This window comes from Erpetoichthys calabaricus, chromosome 2 (assembly GCF_900747795.2).
Source record: "Erpetoichthys calabaricus chromosome 2, fErpCal1.3, whole genome shotgun sequence".
Lineage (NCBI taxonomy): Eukaryota > Metazoa > Chordata > Cladistia > Polypteriformes > Polypteridae > Erpetoichthys > Erpetoichthys calabaricus.
In genome coordinates this window covers 164,523,871-164,549,711 of record NC_041395.2, presented here as the reverse complement: position 1 = coordinate 164,549,711, position 25,841 = coordinate 164,523,871, and the positions used below count along the sequence as shown (strand labels likewise).

General features: G+C 38.6%; 1 protein-coding gene across 1 annotated transcript in view; it reads right to left on the bottom strand.

Moving 5' to 3' along the window:
• Positions 1–22,420, bottom strand: part of lrrc31 (leucine rich repeat containing 31) — a 28,013-nt gene extending 5,593 nt beyond the window's left edge. Inside the window, exons 1-10 of the mRNA XM_028794743.2 lie at positions 22,270–22,420; positions 21,802–21,856; positions 14,908–15,123; positions 13,055–13,204; positions 12,314–12,481; positions 7,514–7,681; positions 6,604–6,771; positions 5,736–5,903; positions 4,545–4,712; positions 4,166–4,333 (exon numbers count right to left, since the gene is read on the bottom strand). Of these exons, the coding sequence (XP_028650576.1) occupies positions 4,166–4,333; positions 4,545–4,712; positions 5,736–5,903; positions 6,604–6,771; positions 7,514–7,681; positions 12,314–12,481; positions 13,055–13,204; positions 14,908–15,123; positions 21,802–21,814 (1,387 nt within the window). The 5' untranslated portion in view covers positions 21,815–21,856; positions 22,270–22,420. The remainder of the gene's footprint in view (positions 1–4,165; positions 4,334–4,544; positions 4,713–5,735; positions 5,904–6,603; positions 6,772–7,513; positions 7,682–12,313; positions 12,482–13,054; positions 13,205–14,907; positions 15,124–21,801; positions 21,857–22,269) is intronic.
• Between the last annotated feature and the right edge of the window lie 3,421 nt (positions 22,421–25,841).

Genomic DNA, 25,841 nt, shown 5'->3' with positions numbered 1-25,841 from the left:
AAAGACTGTACTCATTCAAACGCCACATAGCCTCAGGAGCACTAACATATCTACCGTCAAGGAAAGTCTGTATTTTGTCATGTTGGAAAATATCATCGGCTGGCTCACTGTGAAGTGCAATGGATGCAGCGTCGTGTCCTTTGTACACATACTTATATAGATACTTGATACATTGAATGGACGCGCAAACTTCAACATTAATAATGCCCGGATGTGTTGACCTCTGCTGGCCAATGAAGAGCATTGCAAGAAGCACATAGTGCAGTAGGTAGGCCAATGTTATGTTCTTGGACGTGAATGGCGGTATCTTCTTGAAAAGCTGCGGAAAACTGAATGCGATATTTGTGCATGAACGATTTAGTGCTGTGCTGACACTGAAAGGAACTGGAATGAGTTGTTTTGAAGCATTGCTGGCAATGTTCACATTGCATAATTCGTTCAGTGGAGTGTGTTTTTAAATGCGTGTTGAGATATCTCTGCACTCGGAACGTTTTGGAACAAATGGTGCATTGAAAGATCTGTTTGGAATGCGTTTATTCAGTGGAGTGTGTGTTTAAATGTGCTTTGAGATATTTCTGGTGCGTGAAGGTTTTGGAGCAGTGTTGACACTGAAAGGAATTCATCAGTGAATGTGTTTTGAGATGGTTAGTAAGATATCTGCGTGCGTGAAAGTGTTTGTCACAAATTTTGCAGACAAATGTTTGTGTTGAATGGATCTGCACATGTTTGTGGAGATCCATCTCACCCGTGAAGTCCTCGTTACAAAATGTGCAATTGAAGGTGAGAGTGGAATGAGTTTGTAAGTGTTTTTTGAGAGCGTGAGTTGCTTTGAAGCATTGCTGGTAATGTTCACATTGCATCATTCGTTTAGTGTTGTGTTTTTTTTAAATGTGCGTTCAGATATCTCTGCACTCGGAAGCTTTTGGAACAAAAGGTGCATTGAAAGTCCTGTGTGGAATGCATTTGTTCAGGGGAGTGTGTGTTTAAATGTGCTTTGAGATGTTTCTGGAGCGTGAAGGTTTTAGAGCAAATGTTGCATAGAAATTCTGGTGTGAAAAGCGTTTGTAAATGTTTTTCAGGAAGAGGAGAGTGGGCAGGTGACGTCACATTAGTGTGGTGATCACGTGGGTGTGCACCCTGTGTGCACATACCGACAGCGTCAAAAGATGTCACCAGAAGGTTATCACATGTGTATTTGAGAGGCATGAGAACCTCGTAATGACCATGATCCAAAGGACCGCTAAAGAGCAGGGATATGGAGAGACGTTGGGCCGGATTGTAAACTCGAGGAGAGGCATGAGGACGTTCTCAGAAGTAAATGGTGATAGTAGCTGGAAGCATTTGGGACATTGCCACAATTTCTGCCTCGCCACCATAGACTCCGGACGTATTCATGTAGTCAGCGTATTGTTGAGCAGACTGTATAACAATGCTTCTGTGACTAACAACAACGGACACCACGTCGCCGAAGTTATCCCAATGTTGGCAAACAAAGCTAACAGCCATGTTGTGAAGTCTGAGAGCAACAGTTTCGTCGATGACATTTTTCCAGAAAAACCCGACTGATAGAAACAAACAGTTACCTGATGCAGGAATTTGTATAACATTGAAAGAAGTGTTGCTTCCATGAAATACATTTGAAGTGGTGGCCATGGAAGGCAAATGAATAGTCAACGTGGCTCACAGCTGGATGTGGACTGTAGCACAGACCAAAGCGAGTGGGTATGTGTTTGGTGAGCTGTTGGGGGCGGGCACATGAGTAAGCCGTGCCTCGAGAGCAAGGGTGGACGTGGGAGGACGTTTCGAGTTGGCGGGCAGGGCTCTAAGGTGCGTTCCCTATCACGTGGGAGGAGGGTTAGAGTTTGTGGGCGGGGCTTCGTCATTCCTTTCCCATGGTTTGCGATGGTGGACGCGGTCGTGTGTCGTAACCGAAAAGAATAATGAAGTCAACGTGGCTCAGAGGTGCATGTGGACTGTAGCACAGACGAAAGTGACTTACATGGTTGGTTAGTGAGTTGTTGCGTCCGGGCACATGAGCAGGCAGTGTGAATGCCTGGAGAGCGAGGATGGACGCGGGCCGGGGAATAAGGAGTGCTGGTGGGCGGGGAAACATTTTCCGTGTTCCTGCAGGACCATCTAAGAAGAAGCATGTTGGTCACGGATGCGAATCGCTGTATGTAGTGTGTAAAACATTTTGTGATGGTGGACGCGGTCATGCGTCGTAACCAAAAAGTCAACGTGGCTCACAGGTGCATGTGGACTGTAGCAGAGACGAACGCAAATGAGGCCGTGTTTTGTGAGTCATCGTGTCCGAGTTGGTGGGCGTGGCTCTGTGAGTTGGTGTCCTATCCCATTTGGTGGGCATGGCTCTGTCCTGCATGCTCCATGGGTGTCTTGCTCTCTTGCAGCTTAGTGAATTATATATATAGATTTGGTTTTATTTTTGTTTGTTTTTAACCCCTTAACCGCCCTCTGCCGGATATATCCGGCATCGTAGCTTTATTGCTGACGCCTTACTGCCGGAATTATCCGGCACATTTGCCTGTGGTTATGTGAATGCCTGGCGCGTAGTATAACTGACAGTTTGGTGTGGGTATTATTACTACGTTGTATTTCGACAACTCTGCGGTTGTATTGGCCGCTCACGTGATGTGATTCGAAAGTGAAAGCTGTGAATATGGCGAAACGTAAACTGACTTCAAGTGAGGTTTTGCAGGCGATTTTGGACAATAATTCTGATAATGATTGTAGCAGTTCTGAAGAAGATTTTAGCGACAATGATGATCAGCAGTGTCCTGCGGTGGGTTGGCACCCTGCCCAGGATTGGTTCCTGCCTTGTGCCCTGTGTTGGCTGGGATTGGCTCCAGCAGACCCCCGTGACCCTGTGTTCGGATTCAGCGGGTTGGAAGATGGATGGATGGATGGATGATCAGCAACGTGCGCTGCATGATACTGTGAATGACGACGCCTCGGATGATGGCGATGAGTGGGTGTATCCCCAGCATCTCAACTGGACTGCTGCCCGTTATCTGAGCCAAATATGAAAGATCCAAACCGTGACCGCTTGTTCAAGCTACGTCCTTTGATTGACCATTTATTTGAAACATTTCAGCAGGTATTTCAGCAGGTAAATACTGCTTGAATAAATGTAAAGTAAAAAAACGAAAATTGTTCAGATTTCTCCTGGCATGGGGAATATTTAGGGAGTTGGCGGTTAAAAGGTTAATAGGACATACCCACAGATTCACTGTTGCACAAAATTAACCTTCATTAACATCGCTTTAACCATGCCGTAATTACTAAAAGTGAAACTAATATATATAAAAAAAGATAAAAATGTCTTGTGATAAAATAAACAAAGCTAAAACTAGTATGGTATGCAAGGCTATCTAAAACTAAAAACTATTAAAATATATAAATGCTTTTTTTTTACCAAAATTCATGCATTGATTTTTTTTTCTTCCATTTTGGCGGAGTCGTACTTTAAAGACATTTAAAAAAAAAACACATAGAAAAGCCACTATAAAAGTATTTCAGTGCATTAGCTCACTAACTGTTGTGAGGGACAACATGCTCGGACCACCGACCCAGCCAGAACTGGTTTGGGGTCCTTACCTGGATGGAATGCCCATAACGCATAAAGGACAGGGAAGAGCAATAATTCCTGCTTGTTGTATTCTCCCGTACACTAGATGGCAATAGACCTGGATATCAGTACCCATTTGGATACTCATAGGGAATGCTGGGTATTGTAGTCCGGCAGCACAGCACTGCTGGTGTCTGTGGGTGCTACAAGGAGTTACACTCCCCACTATGGCCCGGAAGTACTTCCAACAGGCAAAGCATGGGCACTAGAAGTACTCCTGGGTCCTCCATAAAAGACCACACTGCCTTGTCCAGGCAAGTCAGAGCTGGGTGCAGAGACAGGCAACACTCGCCTTGGAGGAATGGCAGTGTGGTGGAGAGAGAAGAACAGAAAAAAGAGAATACCAGGTATTTGTAATAAAAAACCCTTTATTTGAACCCAGGACTTATATTGTGTGTTGTGTTTGGGGTTCAGTGGCACCCGATAGCCTGTATAGCATCTACAGCTTAAAAGTGCATTAAATAATAATGACGAAACTAAAACAATGAAACTAGTAAGGGAAGCATTTGTGTTCCTCACCTAGATTGGTCAAGTCTTTGTCAGTCAGGTTGCAGCTGCTCAGCCGAAGCGCATGCAGGGAAGCAGTAGAAGGCAAGACATCCAGGAGCACATGTAGATTTCCCCCGATGCATTTGTTCCAGGAAAGATGCAGGCACTCCAATCGAGGCAGTTGGGATATAGCATCAGCTATATAAAACAGATATAGTTTAACATGAATTAACAGGCAGCGTGAAAGAAACAGTTAGCCTGTTGCCCTATGTAAAGTATTTAGTCAAAGTTATAAATACAAAAAACTCTTACTGTCCAAAGATAGCAAGCACCTTCAAAGGATTATAAAACGTTAAGTTTTAAATCACCTTGATACAGAACATATGTTTGCACATGGCTGTCAACTCACCTAGAGAATGGTAAGCGTCCTCACTTATGCCACAGCTGCTTAACAAAACACACTTGAGTTTTGGCAGAAAACGCATCCGGGAAAACATCTGTTTAGCACAACCTCCTATGTTTTTATTGGCTGACAAATCCAGCATCTCAAGTTCTGACAATAATGGGATAACTTGAGCTGCAAAAAAGGGTAAAAGAAATGCTCACACCCCCTCTCAGAACTGCACTTAAATTCTTTTTCCCCTTTATTTATTGTATTTAAAACATTTTACCTATGTATACATTACAGATCAATACAGTTTTTTCAAAAATTAAACTAACAGGTATGTTCTGATTTAAATTATCATCTCATGCTTGCTACACATATAGTATATAAAGCTCTAATTCACAAACAGTAAATTATTAAACCATACAACATCTATATACATAAGCACACAAATTGCATTAAACATACAGAGTAAAAGAATAAATATCAATTACTGACAAACAAATCATGACCACATAAAGTATCAAGATAATAACTGAGAAACAGCCAAAAGATGGCAGAGGACAGGAAACCAAAAACTTCTATTAATAAAATTCCTGGTCAAACAATGGTCAGAAATAACAGGTTGTGCCACATGTAACTTTTCAGTAAGTAAAACACAACAAAGATAATTTCTGATCTACAATAAATTTGGTTTTACTGGAGACAACATCCACGTGAGCCATGGTCACTACAGTTCTGGTGCTGCGGCACCACAGATCATAGTCAATAGTAAACCAAGCTTGAATGGACAGAATGCCCTGGTCTATAAATGATCATATTAAGTATGGGTCAGTGAAGTCAAAAGACACACCTCAGGTAATCACCAATAATACTTTGAAATCATTCACATTTCAAGCGAAAGCTACAGCCACCCATAGCCTGGGCCAACAATTATGTCAAACCTAAGCTAAACACCTCCCACTTAAGTCCAAAATTTTAAAAACAGGTTTGGAAAATGGGTGGATGGATTAAAAACAACAAAACACAAACTAGCCTGAATGAGCAGCCACGTCTGGTCTAGTACAATGTCCAGATTAAGCCTTGGCTGCATATCTTCGTCTTTCTTCCATCCTTCGATTTTCCTAACCTCCTTATCCAGTGGAGAAGCTGGAGCCTGTTTATATCCCACCTATAACAAAATGAAGGTCCCTCCATGTGAAAAGAATTACTCACTTAGAGCTGCCATGTCCTCCTGATTTAAGCAGCATAGATGGAGATCAAGACTCTGCAGCTTTTTAAGACTTGCCAGGTGGGTGGCTCCATCCTTGAAAGACCCAGCAACCTCTTTATTACAAGACAGATCCAGAGTCTCCAGACATGTAAGGAAATTAAATACTTCACCTACGGGCAAACAGAATTAAAAAGTAAGATGTCTGTGAAGGGATTGTATCTGTGTAACAAAGACTCCAGGAAAACTGATTGTTGTTATAATCCAAAACAAAAAACAACTCAGTATGGAGCTACCCTCAGCCCAAAGGCATACAGGTAAAGTGCAGGTAAAGACAGCTATTAGTCTCCTGTATTTCCAAGTGTCATGTTGCAGAGTGTTAACTCACCTGGAAGTACACATACAGTTCTGGATACAAACATAACATTTTTAGTACCATATGTTTTTTTTTAGCTTTTGCATTGAAATTTAGCCTGAAATGCCACATGTTTATTTCAAAGGTTCTTTACTAGATTCTGTCATAATGTCTTACCCTGGTAAGTTCAGTGTGCAGTTCCAGTTACATTTTTTAAATCAATAAGGACCTGAGTGCCTTGGAAAAATGTTTATTATGAAAGGTGATATGGACCAATAATATTTTGCCCCAGTAATTTCAGACTGAAACAAACAGCAGAATGTTAAATTCAGCCATCACCAAGAATCAAAAGCAATTTGAGTTTCGGCACCTTTCTAAAGTTTTAAAGCAAATTAAAAAATGCTGTAGGAGCTGGAGTAAATTTCTTTTATCGGCTTCTTTACAACCTTATGACGTCCCCAGTCAATGCTCTAGCATGTACTTTGTGAGCGGTCTCTGGTGCTCCACAAGCCTCATACCAAGAATGTGAATGCTGTCCTGTCTCAGTCCACACAAGTGCATCTTCAGCACTTTCAGGCGTGTAGTGTGGCTTAGCTGTGGAGCAAAGTCACAAAGGCCATCAGCAAAGTGCTTATTTACAGAAAGATCAAGCAGTTCCAAGTTTGGAAGCACCTTCAGAGATTCTCCTGGAATAAAAAGAGAAAAAAAAAACCAAAAGAATTAAGCTGTAGAATCAAGGAAAAAGTATACACTTCAGCTCACATATTACAGTGACTTATCTCTATACTAGTGACAGCACTACAAATCTAAGTTCATAATATCTTTTGCATGACCACCAAAAAACAAAAAAAAAAAAAATAAGAGAAATGGTCAGTTTAGTAGGTTGAGACTGATACACTCTGCCTGAGATAATCATGGTGAAGCCCTTGTACAGAGGGTATGCTTACCTGGGGACCAGCAACCACACTGTTATATTTCTAAGGCCATTCATAACAGGTAAATCCACTTATAGAATGGCATGATTTGAAATTGGTATTTGCAGTCAGATATCTTGGTCTGGTAGGCCTTTCAGGAGCTCAAAGATTGAATCCGACAAGCCATTGAATTTTAGTTTCAACCAAGGTGCAAGAGATTACTGGACATGTTCCTGGCAAAGAGTACAGCAGATATCTAAAGAAACTAAACCATAAAACAACCCATAAAATCCACTGAGTTAGCCAAGGAGCCTTCATAAAAAAAACTCAGATCTTGTGTGCTGCATTCTATATTGCAAAACAAAAGGCAGCAAGCCTCAGTACAGCCACATTATGTAGCAACTGAATTACAGAAGTCAGATACACTTTCTGCTAGAGGAGGCAGTTTGTTCATAGATGGATTTACCTGCAATTCTAACTTCTCACATAGGTAAAAAAAAACAAAAAATTTTACCTAGTGCTTTAGCATCGACTGCTGTAAGGCCCAAGTCCACCAGGTGTAGTACTGTAATCTTGCATCCAGGTTGCAAGTAATGAGTAAAGCAGGACAAATTGCCTCCCAAGTAGCTATTCCATGACAGTTCAAGCTCCTCAAGATGAGGTATGAATCCAAGGGCCTCTCCTATACATTTGCAAAAGAAAAGTAATGGTCTTCAATCAGTAAATAATGTGCTTTTTAAATCAAACTAGCACCTCAACTGATAAAACTTTCTTCCATTTCAAAAATATGGTTTTCTAGTACAAGCTTGAAAGGTGCTAAAGCTAAAGCTGCATGCTATTAAAGATGTCACAAAAACAGATACTTTTTAGTACTTTGGTACAAAACAGTACCTTTTTTTTTTTTTACAGTATCGGTAGTTCAAGGAAATTGGTATTATGGTTATGTGTAACTGCAAGTAGAATTACTTCAGAAGGCACAATAATACATGGGAAAAACATGAGTAAAAACTACATATAAAAATGGCTCACAGTAGTGGGCACAGCTGCAGTGCTGGTAGCATACAAGTCCCCAATTTGCCCATGAACTTCATGTTAGCACGTTGCTCGAACTGCGACATTGTGCCGAATGACTACACACAGGTCTAACTCAAATGGTAATTAAAAAAATACTACACACCGAAACCAATCCAGACCTGTAGTAACTGGTCTAAAGACATGCTGTGCTCCCCTCCACAACAATGTGTGCGTTATCTGATCTCTCACTACTATATCACAATTCCGGGAGCTTTTTGGATGCCCCCTGTATAAAATCTTAAAATACCACATATTGCAAACCAAACAAACAGATAGGTTCATTGACAAACAGACTTTAAAGCATGTTGTTACAAAAACAGTTTTGTTTAAATGGAAATACCTTAAATTATCTTGAAATTCACTAATTCAACAGTACACAGATAATAATGTTTAAAATTTTAGATTTACATTAGCATACATTTTAAGCAGTATTTTTCAGTTACTAGACAGAAAAAGTCAGAATAAATTCAAAATATGAAAAGATAAATCAGATAATTCATGATATATCATTCTTTATAAACCCAATACTAAAATTCCCCCCAAGATTATAAACACCCCATTTGTTGTTAGACTGCTAGGCTGGTCACCTCTGCCACACTTTAAAGTTCAAACTCTATATTGCATTTTGATGTAGAGTTTAATGAAGAGCCATTGAATGGGATTTCTGTTTTTGTCGTGGTATCAAAAGGTAGTAAAAAGGCAGTATTATAAAATTTCGAATATAAAAATTCTGGTATTGAGACACCACTAGCTACAATTATTATACATTATTGTATATTTAACTGGCTTACAATATCAGGATATCTTACAACTATTTTTAGATATTCTTTACATTTGGAGAAGCTAACTGACTTGCTCAGTATAACACTGTAACACACAGGCAGAAACTGATCCAGCCACCTTGGGGTTTAACATCCAGAGTCTGAGCCACTAAACGCAATTACTAGGCATGTGGAAAAATTTTCACATCACTCATTCTCACAGCATTGCATTTCATATTATCTCTTTGTGCTTAAATTTTGTGATGAATCGACATTTTTGCAGTTTTGAGTTTACTGCGCTTAAAAGTTATCATTCTCATGCAGAAGGAAAAAAAACAAGTGTGTTACTCTCAATAGCTCATTCTTAACTTTGTAATTCATCCATCCATCCATCGTCCAACCCGCTGAATCCGAACACAGGGCCACGGGGGTCTGCTGGAGCCAATCCCAGCCAGGGTGCCAACCCACCGCAGGACACATACAAACACACCCACACACCAAGCACACACTAGGGCCAATTTAGAATCGCCAATCCACCTAAACTGCATGTCTTTGGACTGTGGGAGGAAACCGGAGCACCTGGAGGAAACCCACGCAGACACAGGGAGAACATGCAAATTCCACGCAGGGAGGATCCAGGAAGCAAACCCGGGTCTCATTATAAATACAATTTCATAGCTCATGTCACATGATAAGGCACTAGAAGGATTTGTATCATAATTTCTACATAACTATTTTAAAACTGCTGACCTTTCTTAGCACAGTCCCAAACCCATAGCTGTAGATCTGCTTTAAAGAGATTCATGGTAACTCTAGTATTACATTCTAAGTCACTTTAAACATTAATAATCTTTTACATATATTCACAGAATACTTAAACAGACAGTAGGGTGTTAAGGCTATTGCAATACGAAAACAAAGTACAACACCCACTACCTTCTGCTAGAGACAAATAGATAAAGATACTTAATTCATTAGATTTAAAAACACAACTAAAACAGTTTATGGGGTCTTAGTATGTATACAGTAATTAATATAAAAAATTGCCATATGAAATAAGATTGGCATGTGCCTGCTGCTTCCTTAGTACTACTTATAGGCCTTGCATTCATGAGCCAAGAACCTAGTCCACCGTGGGACAAAGTGGGCATTGTTTATTTAGCTAGACTTTTAGTGGTACACAAAGCATGTTAAGGCAGCAGATTTAACAGTAATTTAGAAATTCACCTGCACTCCACACTCTCACTTGAGTGAATAATTGAACTGTTGTTCTGCCAACATTTTGGTCAGCCCTGTACTTCATCTGATAACAAAGATTTAAATTAGAGTTGAGCTGACACCTTTGTCAAAACTTCTTTAGACAAAAAGGCACCCAACTGGACATTGATTTTAGACTTGTAACTGCTAACTAAAAACTGCTTGGATGTACAGTAATCCCTCCTCCATCGCGGGGGTTGCGTTCCAGAGCCACCCGCGAAATAAGAAAATCCGCGAAGTAGAAACCATATGTTTATATGGTTATTTTTATATTGTCATGCTTGGGTCACAGATTTGCGCAGAAACACAGGAGGTTGTAGAGAGACAGGAACGTTATTCAAACACTGCAAACAAACATTTGTCTCTTTTTCAAAAGTTTAAACTGTGCTCCATGACAAGACAGAGATGACAGTTCAGTCTCACAATTAAAAGAATGCAAACATATCTTCCTCTTCAAAGGAGCAAACAAATCAATAGGGCTGTTTGGCTTTTAAGTATGTGAAGCACCGCGGCACAAAGCTGTTGAAGGTGGCAGCTCACACCCCCTCCGTCAGGAGCAGAGAGAGAGTGAGAGACAGATAAAAAAATCAATACGTGCCCTTCGTGCTTTTAAGTATGCAAAGCACCGTGCTGCATGTCGCTTCACGAAGCAGCTGCACAGAAGGTAGCCAACGTGAAGATAATCTTTCAGCATTTTTAGACGAGCGTCCGTATCGTCTAGGTGTGCGAACAGCCCCCCTGCTCAATCCCCCAATGTCAGGATCAGAGAAAGTCAGAGCAAGAGAGAGACAGAGAAAAGTAAGTTGGGTAGCTTCTCAGCCATCTGCCAATAGCGTCCCTTGTATGAAATCAACTGGGCAAACCAACTGAGGAAGCATGTACCAGAAATTAAAAGACCCATTGTCCGCAGAAATCCGCGAACCAGCAAAAAATCCGTGATATATATTTAAATATGCTTACATATAAAATCCGCGATGGAGTGAAGCTGCGAAAGGCGAAGCGTGATATAGCGAGGGATCACTGTAATGGACAGAATGATATGCACCTATAAGGAAGCATTGAATCTATAACTGGAAGTGACATCGAACCAATCACCAGAGGTTACACCTTCCTTCATAGTTAGTGGCATTCATATCATCCAGTCCCTTTGGGAGTGTTGAAAGATGAAGACCTGTTTTCTTTGTAAGATAAAAGCCAATGAGCCATTTTCTTTGGGGTGAGAAGCCACCCTCTGTCTGTGCAGCAAAAAGCTCACAAAACATTCTTTCACCTCTACATATAGCCTTGTAATTGGACAACCTGACCTGGCTCAAATAGTCACTCTGCCAAGCCAAGCTCGGTGCCAGTGACTTAACTCAGTCTGAGAATATTGAGAAGCAGAATTACTTCAGGAAGGGAACTTTAGTGCCCACACTCTGGTGCCAGAAAAAAGTAGTGCCTTTCACTATGAGGCTGCAGAGGGAACAGCAAAGAGCCTAACAACAAGCTAAAGAAGACAGCACCACATCACATCATAGACAACTAACAATGAAGCAAAGAGAAAGAGTGCACTCCAACACAAGAAAAGCCCTCCTTGAACTTGTAGCAACAAGACACAACTCTACACAGCATCAGACATCATTGTTAATGCACTGGTATCATAAAACTGAATTATCACTCTAAACAGCCAGTAAACAGTCGGCATGTTCTGTGTTAAATGTTAGTCTGTCTCATATGTGTTATGTCCTTTCTTCTGAATCCATATATTTGCATATATTTATCATATTTATATAATCCCTGCGATGGGCTTGCGCCCTGCCCGGGTTTTGTTTCCTGCCTTGCGCCCTGTGTTGGCTGAGATTGGCTCCAGCAGACCCCCGTGACCCTGTAGTTAGGATATAGCGGGTTGGATAATGTATTATTCTTTTTCTTAAAACAAGTGTGTTTCAGAAAGGTAAGTAAAAATAAAGTGGAGGCCTTACCAAATTATTTAATTAATTACTGCCATTACCAAAGGCAAAATTGATAATTAATTAACTGATTGGTTAACTTCAATCAATCAGTTCTTTTTCTCATTGCACTTAATTCCCAACATTTATTTGGTGTCCTTGGGTAAGAGATCCCTCACTCATTTCTTATACCACCCATGGTACACATTTCTCTAAGAATTGTACTTAAATGCCAAGATGAGATTTAAAGAATTCAGCACAAGTTCAATGCAATGATATTCTGCTTCCTTTTACCTAAAGCTGTCACATCCTCAGCAGTCAGTCTGCAGTTGCTCAACTTCAGGTTTTTCAGGCGACTTACATGCTGCAGGTGTACAGTTAAAGCCTTTAAAGCCCCACCAATAAAGTCATTCCAGGACAGGTCCAGTTCCTGCAGCTCTGGCAGAAATGCCAATAATGAAGCTGTAAAGAAAAGATATTTTAAATGACTACAATGTCAGAGGATATACTGGATCACTTCCACTCATATAAAAAACTGGAAACTGACTTGTTGCTGCACCAAAAATGAAAACACACAATAATGGCTGATAATATTTCAAGCAATGTAAATACTAGTAGTACTAGCCAAGATCATTAGGGTATATTTTTATCGGGAGTTCAGTAGATGAGGACTGAAACTGCTACATATGCCACCTGGCTACATAAGAGGAGATAACAGCAAATTAAAATGCCATGCTGCATTTACTGGTGCTAACATTGTACACTCCTGCATGTAATATAACTTCATATAACTTCTATATTTAAGGTCAAACAGTCCTGAGGAAATAAAAACAAAAACTACCAAGGCCTACCATACTAAAAGGGTTGAGAAAAAAAAAAATAACAGCTTTTTCATCCAATAACTCACCTGGCTGTGTTTGTCAAGTAGGAGTTACACTTTTCATGTAAGCCAGCAGATGACGTTTAATAATCAAACAGCATGATATCAAAAGTGCTGCCACATGTAAGCAGCTGTAAATATGACTGTTGGCTCACCCAATTCTAGCAGATCAGTGGCAGTAAGTCCACAACTGCCAAGAGTCAAGTGCTGTCGGTCAGCCTTCTTCCCCAGTTTCTGCAAGAAGTGTTTCACTCGCCCCCAACCAGCCACCGAACACAACTCACCATCCACAGATGACATCTCATCTAGAAATGTTGTGGGGAGCAAAGGCAGAAGACAGAACAGTGTGAGGAAGGAAATGAGTGACAAGTGATTAAAAGATAAAGACACATTAATTATAAAGGTTGTTTTGTGAAATCCATTATGCTTTGTTTTAATTCACCATAGCATCCATTCTGGGATCCAGGATGATTTGTGAGGCCATGAAGTAAATCACATCACTTCAGAAATATTCAACATAATATCAATACCATCAGCCCAAATTCCTCACCCTGAAGAGGAGGCCTATCTCCCAGTGCCCACATATGTAAAAAAAAAAAAGAATAATTACATATTTTCTGGTGCATTTGCAAAACACCTAACATCACACTCAGCATCTAGTTTATTTCAAATTGTCATTGTTACTTGCTTTACACTCAGCATCTAGTTTATTTCAAATTGTCATTGTTACTTGCTTTGTAAAGTGTATTAAGTTCTCTGTTACTCTGTTGGAACTGTATTACATAAAATCTAACAGATTCAAACATTTCATGTTTGAGGTTGATATTGGATATGGGTGTTGAAGCCTGTTCTAGTCAAATGAGGCATAAGGCAGAAATCGTACTAGAAGAGGCACCATTATGTCACAAGATACACTCATGCACATTCACTCAGTTTAGAGTTTCCAATTAATGAAACTTGTAGACCTTTAGACACTGGAGGAACCCACAAAGACATATGGAAAACATATAAACTGGCCTGGATTCAAACCCAAGTCTCTGAAGCTGTGAGGCAATGGGCATTTTAGGTCCTACTATACTGCCTGGTATACAAAGTGACAACGACTCATTTTATCTTGTCTCACTGTTCAAGTAACAATGGAATATGCAAGGAAATGATTACACCAATTTGGGTTGCCTTGTCTCAGGACCACACACTATATCTTAAGAAATCACTGTAGAATGGTTCTTCGTAAGATAAAAACATAACTCCTTTCCTCCTGTACCACCAACAGCCTTTATTCTAGTTGCCACTTAACTAACATGCATCTTCTGGAACAGGAAAAGGATTCAGTTTTATCGTATACAGTATCTCTCATAAAAAACAGTGAACAAATGTGTTCTCACAGAGCAATGAAGAGAACGAGATTATAAAACCAAACAAGTGATTCATGGTAGAGAGAGAGAAAGAGAGAGACTGTAGAGTCTGAACAACATGTTGGGACACGAGACAGGTAAGCAGTGTCATACCCAAACTTTAACATAAAGCTCCTTAGACTTTAGCTGCATTGTACCATGAGTGTGCAAGTCCACTAAGAACAGACCATCTGATCTACTCCCACTTTCTTTTTGAGAATACAGCATAGACGGAGTAATGTTTATTGTTTTGGTAAACTGACATACAATATACAGTAATAAAGAGTGCTGGGTATAAGCAGTAAAGCTATGGCATCTTGTGGCACACACAAAATATTTTCAGAAGAGCAATTTAGCTGAAGTAAAGCACCACATTGCACAGATGTTTAACTTGATTTTCTTTTTTGTAGTCAATAGCAAGTTTTTAATTGTTGGTACTTCTGTAGAGGTTTATGAATAACCATAGTGCATGTCTTGAAATGGGGTGCTTCACTTATTGTTAGTATTTTATCCAGATAAATGTCTGATTTGGTCATTAAAACTCTCCACAGTAAAGATACGTTGAAATAATTTTTATATTTATTATATTGTTTAAAGATGCCTGCATATTATACCTTCTTCATTGCCTTCTTTATCTGCATCATTTCTTTCTGATTCCTTGGTAACAACTTCATTCCTTGCAGCCTTGTCATTATTGTCTGATGTTTTGAAGAACCTCGTCACAGAAACCCGTTGACGTCGCTCCACCACTGACTTTTTTCTCCTAAGCTGATTCAAAATCAGCTCAAAGGGTGACCTTTTATTTGATGATTCCTCTCTTTTTTGAGAATCTGTAAAGAAAAAAAGGAAAAAATTACTTGGCACACTACTTCAAACAATACTTTTTTGTTTGTGTCAAGGTGACAGTGCAGCTACCAAGCTGCAAGCAGTTTTACCATTTTATCTCCTATTTCAATATCAAAATTCAAAAACACCAGTATACTTCATTTTAAGTTTGATAATACATCCATTTTGTTATTCAGTTATTCATGAAGCATTAGTCATGCAAAACAGGAGACACTTCTTGAACAAGCACAGCATTTAGCCACAGGGCATATTTGTGCACATACCCATGCAGGGCCAATTTAGAGTCACTAATTAAATTAACATGGACATCTTGGAGATACCCTGTGGAAAACCCTTGTGAACACGGTGAGAATGTGAAAAACCCAAACAGACAGTAGCCTAGACTCTGGTGCTGTGAGCCTCTGCTGCTAAGCACTATGTCATCCACATCTGATATCAACATTATACAGTAAAGCTTGCAAAGCATATTTTAAATTTGATATTAAACATTGATTCAAACATTTGCAGAAAAGTATACATCTCTGCACTATGATGAAATAGATAGATAGATAGATAGATAGATAGATAGATAGATAGATAGATAGATAGATAGATAGATAGATAGATACTTTATTAATCCCGATGGGAAATTCACATTCTTCAGCAGCAGCATACTGATACAATAAATAATATTAAATTAAAGAATGATAATAATACAGGTGAAAAAAAAAACCAGACAATAACTATGTATAATGTTAAATATTAACGTTTACCCCCCCTGGTGGAATTAAAGAGTCGCATAGTTTGGGGGAGGAACGATCTCCTCAATCTGTCTGTGGAGCAGGACAGTGACAGCAGTCTGTCGCTGAAGCTGCTCTTCTGTCTGGAGATGACATTATTTAGTGGATGCAGTGGATTCTCCATAATTGATAGGAGCCTGCTGAGCGCCCTTCGCTCTGCCACAGATGTTAAACTGTCCAGCTACACTATCCACTACATATGCACATAAATCCACTGTAAAAGTGATAAATTGTTCACTGAAAAAAATTATAATCTATCTTTTATAAACTAAAACCTAATTGTGATTAATGCATTTCACTGCAGTCTTTTTAAGTGGTAGCCACTGAAAATAAACTACAGTGACCAACAGGTTAGTACTGGAGATGTTTTGATTCCTTGGATTGTGAGCTAGCAATAGGCTTTTTCTATACATAGAAAAATGCTATAGTAAGTTATACAGTATACTGCAGTGCTTTACAAAATTGAAGAACACTGAAAAAATATTTAAAAGAAAACAAATCACATGCTTGCATTGATATCAAAAGCAATTTACCTGGGTTTTCCAACCTTTTAATTATTTTGTCACACATCTCTACAACAGGGTGGCACAGTGGTACAGTGGCAGTGCTGCTGCCTCACAGTAAGGAGCAAAGGGTTCTGGTTCTGGGTCCTCCCTGCGTGGACTTTACATGTTCTCCCTGTGTCTGCATGGGTTTCCTCTGGGTGATCTTACCACAGTCCAAAGACATGCAGCTTAGGTGGATTGGCAATATTAAATTGGCCCTAGTGTGTGTTTGGTGTGTGTGTTCGCACTGTGATGGACTGGCACTCCGTTCAGGGTTTGTCACTGTCTTTCGCCCTATGCAGGCTGGGACGGGTTCCTGTGACCCTGTTCAGGACAAAGTGGGTTTGAAAATGAAATGAAGTGAAAATCTCTCTACAGCAATGTAATTAACTGATTTTTACTAAAAACAAAATTTGTGTTTATGACATATGCGCTTGTTTTTTGGATGCTTACAGTTGTTAATATTACAAATCATTGTATTTGTTTATTTGTTACTTGGATTACATTTGACGACTTTTAAGTGTCCTAAAATATGCTAATAACAGCGTACTATATCACATATTAGCAACACACTTTCAGAAAAAAATCTTGCTAGCAGCAATCCACCAAATCTTCTTTCAATATCACTTCAGGAAGCACAATAAAGGTGAACTGATCTTCAAAGTAGGAAATAAAAAGCAGACAACAGTATATAGGCTTGCCACTTCCAATGCGGCCAAGTTATATGGAAGTCACAGAAAATGTTTATAATTTGATGCTTTCTACATCACAAATTTAAACAGAAAATACCACGTAACTTCAAACAATTCAAATAATGAGAGTCACAAGAGGGATAGAGGTTAACACTGCTGCCTCATAGTTTCGAAGTCCTGAGATCAAATCTCACTGCAAGCACTGCTTGTGTGGACTTAGCATCTTTTCTCAAAGTCTTTCTTTGAATATGCAGGTTAGGTTAATAGATGACCAAAAATATACACTGCTGAAAAAAAATTAAGGGAACACTTAATCATCACGGTCTAACACCAAGTCAATTAAGCTTCAGGGATATTGATCTATTCATTTAGGAAACAGAAGCAATTGTGAATCAACTTCATCTGCTTCAGTACAAATGAAAGTGACAACAGGTGCGCTACATAGGCAACAGCACGATAACCCCAAAAAGGGAATGGTTTTACAGGAGGTGGCCACAGACAATTGAACCAGTCAGGAAGGATAAGGAGAGAGCTTCTCTAGTTTTGCATTTTGTTAGTGCCCTTGCCAATATTGGAAGCATGAGAAGGTAGCTGCAGCTGATTCAGGTTGGATGGCACAATCATATGTGCCGTCATGAGAAGGTTTGTTGCGTCTCTCAGCACAATCTCAAGAGCATGGAGAAGATACCACATTTTTAGTATCTGGTAGAAGATCAGTTTTGGTGGAAAAAACGGGCAAAAACTTAATTTTTCTGTCAAAACCGTTTATCTGGGTGTGAGGTGTCTCATCGAATGTTGTTTACTTATATCTATTTTCTTACAGCATAACGTCAAAGTAGACTGCAGAGCTTCCTGTGTTTGGTCGACATGCAGTAGGTATGCTGACAAAGTACATGTGCAATGCCACTCCTTATTTAGAAAAAGATCCCAATTGTCCCACGGGAGAAAGACTTTCCAAGACTAAGGTCATAAAGCTTATGGAGCCGTTTCTGGACAAAAGCATAATCATAACAACAGACAACTTCTTCACATTACTTTCACTGGCTATTAGACTGCTGCACCACAACACAACTCTGTTTGGCACCAGTGCGATGGTAGCTTTCACCTGCAGGTAGAGACACTTCAGTACATGAGCAATGGTACAGAGAATGCAGTCATACTTCTTCTTTTTGGGCACATACACCGTAAGCACAGCGCTGTCAGATGTAAACACTAGTGTGGAGAGTTGCAGAAACAAAGTACAGTAATAAAACTATTATAGTACACAGAAGTTGGGATCAAGCGCCGATGGCACATTGCCACACATGACAAACCACCTGGTTTGGGACACAAGTGCAGCAGGTGATGCCTCAGCGTGAGGGTTTTTTTTTTTTACGGTGGCTGGAGTGCCAATCCTGCCACCAACCCCCAACTTTTCCCTGTAAGTTAGAGGACCTGCTTGCAGGTCATTAACACCACACCCAGGATGAAGCAATTGCAGGTTAAGGGACTTGCTCAAGGGCCCAACAGAGTAGATTCATTTCTGGCATTTACGGGATTGAAACTAGCAACTTTCCAATTGCCAACACACATCTCTAGCCTCACAGCCATTCTGCCTAATAGTACACAGTACACAGGACGCAGTTATTTTGACAAGTTATCCTCTTAGCCTAGTTGAATTTGAGAATATTAGACCATTCAATCTCAAAATCTCTAGGCTTCCTACTATTTATTACATATCTGTTGGGTGAAAGAAACCAGAAGATGAAATCATAAAGGTCAGAGGCTGCACAGAAGGTATTCATGGTTTCATTTCTTTCTTCCACATCTTTCTGTGCAGGGTTATTAACTGCCTTAGCAATTATTTTACCTCTGACACTTCTTTTACTTATCCAGTACCTCTCACACTTATTTTACCTATCCAGTATCAGTGTTAAAAATAATCAGTGTTACCGCAGTGACAAATGTATTTCTGTAGAAGTATCATTTGCGTCACAGCATGTCTGTGTTAAATTGTGAATATTGCATAAAAGGAGAATAGAGATTTTGGGGCCAACTCTGTACATTTTACCTTCAACTTTATGTATGTTGTCACAGGAAGTTATTTGCCTACTAAATCATTGCTCATATATGTGCATGTCCTGCTGCCCAATTTGTCAATGTTCATGCTTTAAAAAGACTAATTTTACTAAGATACAATTAATTACATTTGATGCAGATAATTGTTTAATAATGACTGTCATCATGCCAACATTGACAGATTTCTAAGGTAGTGTTTAAGTAATAAAAGGCACAACCCAGTCAAGAAAAGCTTCAATGGCATTAAAGATTCAAGTTAACTTTACAAACACACAAAACAACAGAATGTAATAAGTCAGTATTTAGATGTCTATTAATGATCTGTACAAAACCTGTTTAATAAAAAATTAAACATTAAACTTTTATTACTCCAACAGAGCTCTAATGTTAATCACTTTTGAAAAAACATCTAATTATTTTATAAAGTGTTTATTTGAAGTTGTCACTTGCCAGATGAAAGTTAATTCCACAAATGCATTCATCACTAATCTTTTTCTTGTTGCTGGGATAGGTCTCATTTTCTAATTTGCTACAGCACTAACATTTCATTAGTATTCTAGTTTGCCATGTAAAGTGCATTGTGACGGTGTACTCTGTGAAAGGTCATGAATAAAATAAACTTTGATTGGCTACTGGCTTCATAATAGAACCTTTACATTTAACAATTTCTCACCATATAAAATAAATAAATAAAGTACATGCATTTACTAAATTCTTTCTCAGTTCTTTCAGTTTGTATATAAACATTAATATGTTATATTTCCATCCAACATAAGGTCAAGATCCCTGTAATCTTCTAATGCAGATTCAGAAAAATCAAATCATTGATGACTGACTGGCAGCTATCGTGACAAAAATGCCATGTAAGATATTCTAAAACTGAAATCTTCAAGAGTAATACGGTTCTATCATGATATGAATGGCAGTTTACACAAGTCGTGACAAATTGCATTTTTTTAATGTGACAGAAAACATTAAACACTTTCTGCTGAACACAGTTAACTTAAACAATGCTTAAATAATAACTTAAATAAAAGATAAACGTATGACATGTCTACATAAATTACCATTAACAAATGAGAAATCACTTTTTCTACATTTAAACATACATCATCACTCTGCAAACTTCTGAACACTTTTGGCACCTATATGTAATGCAGTAGTAGTGGAGAAAACAGAGGCATGGGTGGATCGTTGAGTCTGCCTACGCACTTGCAGTGATAACACATTTAGCACAATGAAAAACCGCAGAACCACATCTGTGAAAAAGGCTTGCTATAAACCAAGAAAAAGCAGTCCATAAAATAATATAATTTAAATTTTTAGCTACAGAGTGATGTCTGCCATTCAAGTTTCCTTTACACTTATATGAGGTTATATCAATAAGAATTCTAAAATAAAGTACAGAGACAGAATATTTACCAGAAGGACAGGTAAGTATAAATAAAAACATATTAACCTGTGACAATAAAAGTTAAGGTTACCCTATATTTTCATTAAATGCTTCAAGTTTTATATTAAGATGTCCTCATGAATGTATGATAAATTGCACATTTATGTGTTAGTTGGGGTGCTTGAGGCTTTTACTGCTGGATTAAAAATATTTCTAAATGGCTTTAATTCAAAAGCGTGACCTTGTGTGAGAGGGCTTCTGGTTTGTGGATCACTGTCATTTTCCAAAGGCATTTATTTAGCAATATTTTCACAAAAAAAACTATGTTTTTTGCACACTGGGGGCATAAGACTAAACGACTTAGCATGTGGATTAAGCAAAATAAGGAAGAGATTTTTTTCATTGACATTTTTGATAATGTTTGCTGTCGTTCAGCACTGGTCTCCATTGACTCCCTTTCTATCAGAAACATCTCCATTCTTCACAAAAACATGAGATTAAAAATTTCTTGCCCAACACTGCAAACTACAGGAGTGAGTAATATAAAAATATTTTTGGGTGGAAATTCCCTTCAAAATGTCAAATTAAATTATGATAGGGTCTCATGTTTACCTCCAAAGACAAATATTATAGAACCTATTTGCAATTTCATTTTAGGCATTAAAAAAACAACATCCTTGAAACACATATTAACTCAATATGTGCTCAAGTGTATGAGTTGCATGTGAAATGGCTATCATTAACACCTGTAATATTTTCCACTAGTGTACAGCTCAGCTTTCAACAAACCTAAAAAATAGAAATAGAATTGTTGGGAGTAAAACTAAAAAGCAGGCTTTTAAAATGTAATATTATGGTTACAAAACTTATGATTTCCAACTGCTTTCACAGTTTGCAAGCTCACAAAAACAGAGTTAAAAAGTGATTTTATAAAGATCATAGATGGAAAACAAAAATCTCCACTTTTATGATACAGAGAGGCATTTCTTAATTAAGAAAACACAACTTTACAGCAACAAAGAATGGTAGCTAATGGGCGTGTTTTTGAAATTCTTCTCAACAAATGTCAATGTAAGACATTTGGAGTCCTATAAGCAGTATGCTAGTCAGACAAACAAACAAAATTAAGCCTCTTAAACTTCGTGGGTACGATTGGAGAAAAAATATGTCAAATATTTAAGTTCAAAAAGAATACCTGCACGTTCCATGTTAAGGTTAGCCCAAATGAAGCTAATGAGTTTTGTTGAAATCTGTAAGGAAAAACAAATACAAATAAATTTACGAACAAGTAATATCACAGCAGGGATGAGGAGTTAAAAAAAGAAAACTTAAAAAGAAGCTGCTGGTACTTGGAGCTGACAGCGCACGGCGTTTACCGCTCGAAGTCCGCGCTTAGTGGCCACTCTCAGGCTGAACTGCGGCGGTTCAAGCCTTTGGTGACAAACCGCTGAAATCATGACACAAAACTCATAGACAGTGACTAAATTATATAGTTCCAAAAGTAACAGCCCACATAAGCAAAGAGCACTAAATATAAAATTAAACTCGTGGACTAAGATAGTTCTGCTGTGGTGAGAAAATCGCTGACTGCGACATAATTCCCATAGTCGCCAGAGGAGGTCAAACCCCAAAGGACAGGGCTCACGTCTTATGTCGGAGTTACCTGAACGAACACGTAGACCCGTGTAGTTCACCTGTACGACAGCCGGACCTTGACAAACCTTTCTTTCAAACCCCGTCCCGTGGCTCTCTGAGGATCCAGGAAGCCAGTACGCCTTGGCACTTTGAAGCCCTCCGGTCAGGTGAGCGACTGTATGCAAATGAGCCGAGATTCAGGCGTCGAGTTTCAAATTCAGTCCCGCGAACAGGACAAAGAGCAACATCTCGATGTGTGCGCCTCGCTCAGCTGGGGACATTTCAGAATGTCTTCTTTCTTTCGCAAAATTATGTAAAGATAAGAGTTATGTATGGATTCTTTTTACATATCCTGGTCCCACCTTAGGATCACAGTTGCGCCGTGAATCGCTTTAGCTCCAGGTGGTTTCCAGTTGGCGAGTCTGCTATGCTCGGTTTGCATGTTCTCCCGTGTCTATATACAGTACATGGGCATCTTACAATTCTCAACTGCTCAGAGGGTGAGTGGTTTCCTTCATTGTACCCAGCCTGTGTGTGTGGTGGTAGATATGGGAGACATATGGAAAATTGTAAGCCTGTCTGGACAGTAACCAAAACTCTGGACAGAATGCAAGTCTAGTGCAGACCAAGCTCACACACACATAACCACACTCACTTAATGGGGCTCATTTACACCCTGTCCACTGGTACCTGGGTATTTTTGCAGTGAATACACTTGACTTGAGCATTCATAGTTTTCATACTCTTTCTTTATATGTTTAGCATTTGTTTGCTGAGAGGTTCATGTGCTTGCTGCTTCCTGAGCAGCTCTTCTTTTCTCCACCCTAGTGGCCCGCTTCTTCTCTTCTTTCGGCATCTTTTTGTGTTAAAACTGGTTAAGTCAGTGTTTGTGTTGCAATTACTTTGTACGTTTTCCATATTTTTTCAGTTAAGCTGGCACTTAAGTCTTCAATCTGCCTCAAGAATGATTTGGGATATGAAGAGGTAGGGGTAGTGATGGCGAAGGTGGTAGGGAATGAGAACGGCGCCCATATGCATGCTCCGCAGGGCCGGCCGCTGCCGTGATTTGATTCTACAATAAAATAAAATAAAAATATTGGCACGTAGACTTATCTTGCTCAACTGGAAAAATCCTAACACTCCTCTTTTAAGTCAGTGGGTAACTGATATTATATAATATTTGAAACTGAAAAAAATCAAATTCGCACTTAGAGGATCTCTGCAGAACTTTTTCAAAACCAGGCAGGATCTAATCAATAACATTTTAGAATAAGCTTTTAAAGCACTGAGGAAGCAGATTATCTTCCCTTTTTTTCTTCTCCATTTATCTTTATTCATTTATTAATTAACCTATTTACTTATTTTTACTAGCTTTAACTTTTACTCTGCTGGCCTAGCTCTCTTTCTCAGAGGTGGGGGTTGATTTGTTTTCTGTCCTATTTTTGTAAAAAATGATTTATTTGTATGGAATGTTGTGTGATCTCAATAAAATAAAATAAAAAATAATAAAATAAAAATAAAAAAAGGAATAACCTTGGATGCCAATCATCACCCCAAAAGCGGATAATAGATGTCACGTAGTATATGTGTACCAAATTTCAGGTCAATAGTTCAAATGGTTTGGGAGTTACAAGTTATTTAAAATCCTGGACAAACAAACAGACAGCCACGGTAGCATATTATATAAGAAGATAAAAAAAATATTTAATGTGTTTTTATTAAATACATAAATTGACTTTGAATCCTAGTTAATTCTAAGATTAGCATTACTAGATTGTAAGAACTTTCAAATGAAACAAGTAGTAAAAAGGAATTCATGTTCTGTTTTAAAATGGGGAAAGCTGTGAGCAGGCAGGATTAGGAGTATGCATATATATATATGTATATATATATATATATATATATATATATATATATATATATATATATATATATATATATATATATATATATATAAATACAGTAGATTTCCTTTTCTTGGGTATGAATATCACACAAACTGGTTATCTGTGAAATGTGCATGTTGTCTCCCCCTCTCTGTTGGTCTTCCTGTGACATCTCCAAAGAAGGTTTGTTAGGTCGTCAGTTTCAAACTGACTCCTATGTGAGTGGTTACTATCCGGATTTGTTTACTGCCTTGATAGAATGTGTATCTGTTGGCACCATAGTGTTGCTGGGATAAATCCTTGCAATCCTGAATTGGATACAGCAGTTTTGAGAATAATACATTATGTAGGTAATGGCATTGTATAAAATGAAAAATTAATGGGCTGGTTGATTGACTAATTAAAATGTCTAGGAGGAGTTAAACTTAATCCTTACAAAGCATTGAGAATTGCAGGTTTGGTGCAGTTTCTTTTCTTCCAATTAAAAAATAAATTACCATATTTGTATGTACGTCCATGATTCATGCCAGAAGAGATTATGTTAAAAACAAATTTCTTTTCATAATTTGTTTAGGAAGTGAACCATGTTCTACTATATTTAATGAAGATGGAATGAAGGAAGACTTTACAGCTTCAAAGAAATAAATACTTGGAACATGACATGCATAGCATATTAGACTAGCCAGCTGTAGAAAGTGCTGTCTCAGTCATCAATTTCAATTACAGATTTTACAGTATGTATGGTTTTGGTGAATTTCATGGAGCAATAATGTGATTATGGACTCAACAACCTGTGAAGACTGAATATGAACTTAAGTTCATAAGAATAAAAACAGACATTACATTTGATACACAAGCAAAAGCATTGCACAGTTGTCTGCTTAACATTTCACATGCCATAGAAAAATTGGTAAGTTTGACTGACAAAGCTCTACAGATGGCAAAGTCCTTATTCAAAGTGTTAGTTACATGCAGTAACTGTATACAGCTATAGTTATGTCTCTAGCAGGCTGATGTGCGCAAAGTTCTTTTGATAACTTTTTCACAAACAGTCAAGAAATCTATATGATTTATGGGTACATGATCATAGACACAGTGACATAGGAGACGTTAGGCTTGGGAAAAAACTGACATAGCACAATAGAGTGGAATGATCAGATGCTTCAGTGCATTTTATTCTCTCATTTTTCAAAATGGAATCAGGAGTATCATCCAGGACAGGCCACTGAAGTTTCCCTGGAAGGTGCTGGAGGCTAATCCTTCACAAGAGAATCCAAAGTAGGAACTTAAGGCAGCCTGCTTTTTACGCATTACCTGTAGAGGTCTATACAGTGGCCTAGGAAGAAGGCTGGGTAGTTTGTTTTCCCCCTTCAAGCAGATAAGAGACTCACCTTGAGAGGCTGCTCTCAGTATTTAAGTAGGAGAATGTAGGCTGACAACAAACTGAGATCTGTTGGGGACTCCTATAGGTTAAATATGATTTTAAACTGTAAACTTCCATGTCTGAATTAAATGCATATTGCTAGTTATCTTTGCTGTCACATCCTTTATTTCACCAAGCCCACCCTGGCTTTGGCAACAATGGCTATCTACTAATCATTATAAACTTTTAACCATGAGTATTCAAAGTGACTGTTAACATGCAATGGTCTTTCATATTTTTGAATAGCCTTTTTATCTTAGAAAGATTATGGCTGAGAAGCAATTTCTCTGA